General features: G+C 38.4%; 1 protein-coding gene across 1 annotated transcript; it reads left to right on the forward strand.

Moving 5' to 3' along the window:
- Positions 1-1,829: 1,829 nt before the first annotated feature.
- pth2 (parathyroid hormone 2) lies at positions 1,830-5,035 on the forward strand. Its single transcript, XM_010773384.1, has 4 exons — positions 1,830-2,049; positions 2,745-2,849; positions 3,033-3,206; positions 4,698-5,035. The coding sequence occupies exons 2-4, from the start codon at positions 2,746-2,748 to the stop codon at positions 4,867-4,869; spliced, it is 450 nt and encodes a 149-aa protein (XP_010771686.1). The 5' UTR covers positions 1,830-2,049; position 2,745; the 3' UTR covers positions 4,870-5,035.
- Positions 5,036-5,243: the final 208 nt, after the last annotated feature.

Below are 5,243 nucleotides of genomic sequence, written 5' to 3' on the forward strand. Positions count from 1 at the left end.
TTTGAGTGTATGCAATGCATGAGGATATACATGGCAGCGTTCCATCGAAGGCCCCTGGACTCTTCGGGCCAAGAGGGATTGAACCAAGAGTCTTCACCATGAGCCTTGAGAGGTCTCTGTGCTGTGGAATACGTCCTGCCTCGTTCCTGTGCATAAGACGCACTGCACATTTTTACTTCAACTTCTTCTGTATTTATAAATATTTATGTATTTTATTCTAAAATGGTCCAACTGTCACAAAACCTTATTTTCCCTTGAGATAAATAAAGTATTTTGATTCTGTTAAGCAATTCAGTGACAATGGTACCAATGGGAGATGACATTGTCTTTGATGAGAACATAGGTGTTGTGAGGTGATACTACTTTGTGACTTCCGCTAGTTATCTATAAAAGACGTGTGTTGCAGAGCCATTGTTAAGGCCAGCTGCTTCCTGTCTGCAGGTCGTTATTTCCAACCAGGCCCATAACGAGGTCCTTAAATGGTAATAAGCTTCCTGCATGCTGACAAACTCTCGGAAATCTCCACCCTCTCAGCTTTTATCTATTTTCCATTTTAGTCCATCCACACAGAAAGTGTTTCATGACCCAGGTACAAAGTTTCAAATATAGGTTTGTGTGAATAGAAACATCCTTTTATACATCATATCATATATATACATTTCCTGCAAAGCTGGTGGAGATGGAAGGTATTTAAATACTGACATGCATACTAACAAGGTGTTTTCCAACATTTTCTAAAACACATTAGTCCAACAAAATGCAGCACTGAATATCAAGGATGACATTGGTTTCGGACGTTTTTCTCAGGTTTATGATTTAGTAGGCTGAGGGGGAGTTCATGGACCTGATGGACTCATATGCAATGCAATGAACACATAAGTAGGTTTCCCACTCATATTTCCCTTTTGGTTTAAGATAGTGGTGAACGTTTGAAAACATAAAAGCACTTTTGCAAGTTAGGGCATTATTTGTAAAATGCTTAATTAGCACCGTAACTTACAAGATCAGCATTTCCCTGTCACGATCGTTTGTTTCCGTGAACAGTCCAATGGTGCATCATTTGAAATGATGCGGGTGCAACAAATGTGGGACACCATTATCTCCTTTCCTTTCAGAAAGGATGGTCCAGTGAGCTAAAGAAGAAAACTGAAGCTTCTTTCCTATCACCTAGAGAAGCCTAACAGCTCTTATCATGACTGTCACTTCCTTTATTTCACGCCGTTAAGAATTCTCCAAAGCAAAAGTGACAATTAGCCCTTTCAACAATTCGCAACCCTGGTTTTTGTTCAGTCTTGGTTGGATCCTTGTTCGTTGTGTAAGTCATTTTTCCATTCAATCTATCAGTTTCCTGCATTTGGGTCCACCCTACTCCACTAACTTTGACACAAGTAATTAAAAAGTAAGATAAATGTGCTATCTATTTCAAACGTGTGTTTTCTAGAATATTCTATAATGGACCAGGAGTAAAACAGGAATGCCGTAGACTTCGTCCAACCAGTATACAACCTGCCACAGAATATGAATGACCACCCTTGCATAAATACAAACACGCACTATATAGATTTTAAATAATAAGATGGTGGGCTCTGACCAGCACCGTGACTAAGAGTCATTGAAACAGGACACTAACAAGCTAACACACTTCCCCCGGGGCTGTCCTCCTGCACACTAAACTCAAAGATAGTTTGATCTGGTGAAGGATGTGTACGCTTGCGTATATGTGTGGGTGGGTGGGTTTGGAGGCTGGGGTTAAAAACACGGCAGTCCAGGGTATATAAGTATGTACGATAAAGAGAGACGCTAACAGAACCAAGTAGAAGTGGAAATTCAAGTTTTTATTTAATCTTCTTTGTAATCAGAAAAAACAGGAGAATAAAGAAGGTAGGAAGCAGTAACAAACGTACCTGACAGCAAGTAGAGTAGTCATTTCTGTCGCTGTGATTTGTTGTTTGCACTGGAATCCTTCTCTGCTGGTGTGACGCCTGACCTTTAATCTTTGTGGTCCAGCCTTGAGCCTTCAGACAAGCATCAAGACGACCTGAGAACCAGGTAAGAAATCAGCGTATTGCCTGCCTTCTGACAACTATAACATCCCATCCTAACCCTAACCAACCCTATTTGCATGAAACTAATTACTTTAAGTTGCGTTGCAGCTTAAGAATGCATTCAAATCAATTCTATTTGTTTTTCAAGAAGAAAGATTGTGACCGTGACTGACACAATTTGTCTCCACACATACAAAATAAAAAGACGATTTTCAAAAGTTAGGTTTAGTTAATAATTCATAAATAGACAAATATATATATATAAATAGAGCAGCTTCTAAATCGTCGGGCACATTTCAGTAGATTTCTGTTTTCTATTTTCAAGATCTTTGGGAGGACTCAAAGGGAATTACATAGAAATGATGACATATCCTAAGTTAACCTTTTTTCAAATATATGGTATAATGAGATTACATGGAATTTTGGGCATTACACATTATCTTGTGTAAATTATAACAAGCCTTAGCACCGAATTTAAATAATTCTAAGGAAAAAACAGCAATTTGGTAGCGTAATAGTGAGAGAGAATTGTGTGTTAAATTCAAAATGTAGAAAACATACTAGCATTCATAAAGATACAAATAAATTTCTGCTTTTATTGTTTTTACCTTATTTTATTGGAAATAAATTGGAAGATTATAAATACGCAACTCAGTTAACATGTAAATTGTACTATGTTCATTGTTTAATTTTTGTTAGGATGTCTGATCTGCTGGCTTTTCCTCGGATGTCCTTCCTGTTGCTTTGCATTCTGGGTATGATCTTGGTGACATCTGGCTTTCCTCAGCATCGACTTCATCTCAGGTGCTTACTCACTAAATGTGATCAAGGTTATAGCTATATGACTGTAATATAACAGTGAGTGAACTAACTAACAATACATGAATACCCTTATATGTTGTATTTGTTTTGATATTCCTACTTAATACAAAAAAATACATATCGGAGATTTCAATAAGTTTAATAGTTATTCTTTTCTGATTCCAGAAGTGATTCAGAGCAACCTAAACGAGAGGAATGGGATGTCCTCTTCCCCTTCATCTCTCTCCGTGATTGGAGCATTGAAATGATGTCAGCGCCCAGCCTCGGCGCAGGAGCCAATAACAAGGCAGGACTGATGAGAGAGGCGTGGCTGTTTGGCCCTGAGAGGGCAGAGAAAAGGTAACTGTCTAGTTAGTAGTTAGTACGCGGAAATGCCATAATGTGTTGCAGTGATGAGGTCTTTTTAAAGGAAGGGCTCTCTTTTAAAATAGTGAAAGAGTAAATGCAATAGCCAGGTATAAATAGCTAATGTTAGACTACACACAAAGTAAATCACAGTTACATGACTTCATGTCTCCACCGCTAGGCTAAAGGCAGATAATGTTGGGAGTGATTAGGTTAAGTCGTCTCATTTGAACACTTGTTAGCAACCACTGTTTTAATGCCCCATAGAGGCTTCAGACATCCACTAGTGGGGTATTTACTGACAGATTTGTATGTCTGAGAACCTAATGTGAAATTACAAAATGTCACTTAGGGCCCCAATTTGGCCAGGCACAGCACTGCCGCAAGTGCTAAAGTTATAACTAATATGTTCCCACATCTGTTATAGGGTATTTCATTATTTGATGCGCTGGTTTATTTGAAAATTAGATGTGAAAGATGATAGTACTATAAATATGAAGCTAGAGCCAGGAGAACTTTAAAGAAACCTGCTATTAATATAAGTTCACTTAAAGTGGACCTATCATGCTATATTTGAATAATATAGTGTAGGACCATACCTATATAAAGGCATATTTATACTTTTTATTTTTCAAAAAACCAAACAGATCATGCATTTTAGCCATTCCTCATTTCGCTCAATTTAACACTGTCTTTGCATGGGCTGATTCTGTGAGAACAGCACCATCTACAGGCCTGGCATATGTACTACAGCGTCTCCAGCGCTTTCGAACGGCAATGTCCGTGGCTGTCTCCTCCTGATTGGTGGAGTTGGCCCAATAGCCGTAGCGCCACTTTTGTGACGTCATAGAAGTGTTCAAATCTGGATCAGTCTGTATCAGATCCGTTGCAGCCTCTTTTTAAGAGATTTGGGTATGGAGGAAAATAGAGAGGGTTGTGTTTTCTGACACTTGGTGAGTTCCCTGGAACACCGGGGATACATATTCATGTATAAAAGTGCATTTTGCATGATAGGTCACCTTTAATGTATAGAAACACCGAAGTGCCACCAAGATATTATTAATATTCAGAAATGACTGCTAGATTCTAAGCTTTTTATTCTGGGTATGTATTCATCAAGAGTTTTGATTTGTAAACAATTTTTTTTTTACAAGCTAAACAAATGATTTATGTCTGTCCTCACAGTTAATAAAAGTAACTGGTACTCACTGTACAAATTAATTGCCAACTCTAAACCAATATATATATATATAAAAGATCCTCACAGGAAGCTCATTGGAATGACGGAAATTGTGTTGAAGACAACAACTCCCATTATCCCACGCTTCTTTAAGAGGCCATCAAAACTCTCTTTGTTGAAATGGTTCCGATTGAGATAACACTCGGCAACAAATGACATTATGTGGAGACATTTTAAAGTTAAGTCATATATTTTCCTATACTCTGGTACCTGGATTGATCCTGGGGCCTCGTGTGTGTCTCCAGCGTGCGGGGGGCGTTGCCTGCAGAGTGGACGCACGGTGCCAGCATGAAGAGGAACATGGTGGTGGCGGACGACGCTGCCTTCAGGGAGAAGAGTAAACTCCTCACATCCATGGAGAGACAGAAGTGGCTCAACTCCTACATGCAGAAACTACTGGTAGTTCATTCATCGTGATAGTTCAGTCCTCACAGCCTTTATTCAGTCCATCAAACCACTTTGGCACGCTGCAGTGACAAAACGCTTTTTAAAGGGATCCCTGGGTTACTGCAAAGCTCATATCAAGTCATCAACAACTGCTGTATTATAACTGCTCATGGCTTCATTTCAAAAGTATATTCCTATTTTTTGTAGCACTTTCACTATCTAATTAAATTCACTATTAAAATAATTTGGTTGTATTTATTTGACGTATAAATAAAGACGCTTGTGTTGGATTTTCTACAGTAGTTATACTGTGATGACAGATTAATTCAATATTATAACATAACATTTCAATTAGCTGACGCTTTTATCCAAAGTGACTTATAATAAGTAATATTGTAAAAATA

The sequence above is a fragment of the Notothenia coriiceps genome, unplaced genomic scaffold, assembly GCF_000735185.1.
Source record: "Notothenia coriiceps isolate Sejong01 unplaced genomic scaffold, NC01 NC01_scaffold00012511, whole genome shotgun sequence".
NCBI lineage: Eukaryota > Metazoa > Chordata > Actinopteri > Perciformes > Nototheniidae > Notothenia > Notothenia coriiceps.

Coding starts and splice junctions, on each gene's coding strand:
- pth2 (XM_010773384.1), top strand. CDS start 2,746: ATGTCTGATCTGCTGGCTTTTCCTCGGATGTCCTTCCTGTTGCTTTGC. Junction 2,850..3,032: donor CAGCATCGACTTCATCTCAG/GTGCTTACTCAC, acceptor TTCTGATTCCAG/AAGTGATTCAGAGCAACCTA. Junction 3,207..4,697: donor CCTGAGAGGGCAGAGAAAAG/GTAACTGTCTAG, acceptor GTGTGTCTCCAG/CGTGCGGGGGGCGTTGCCTG.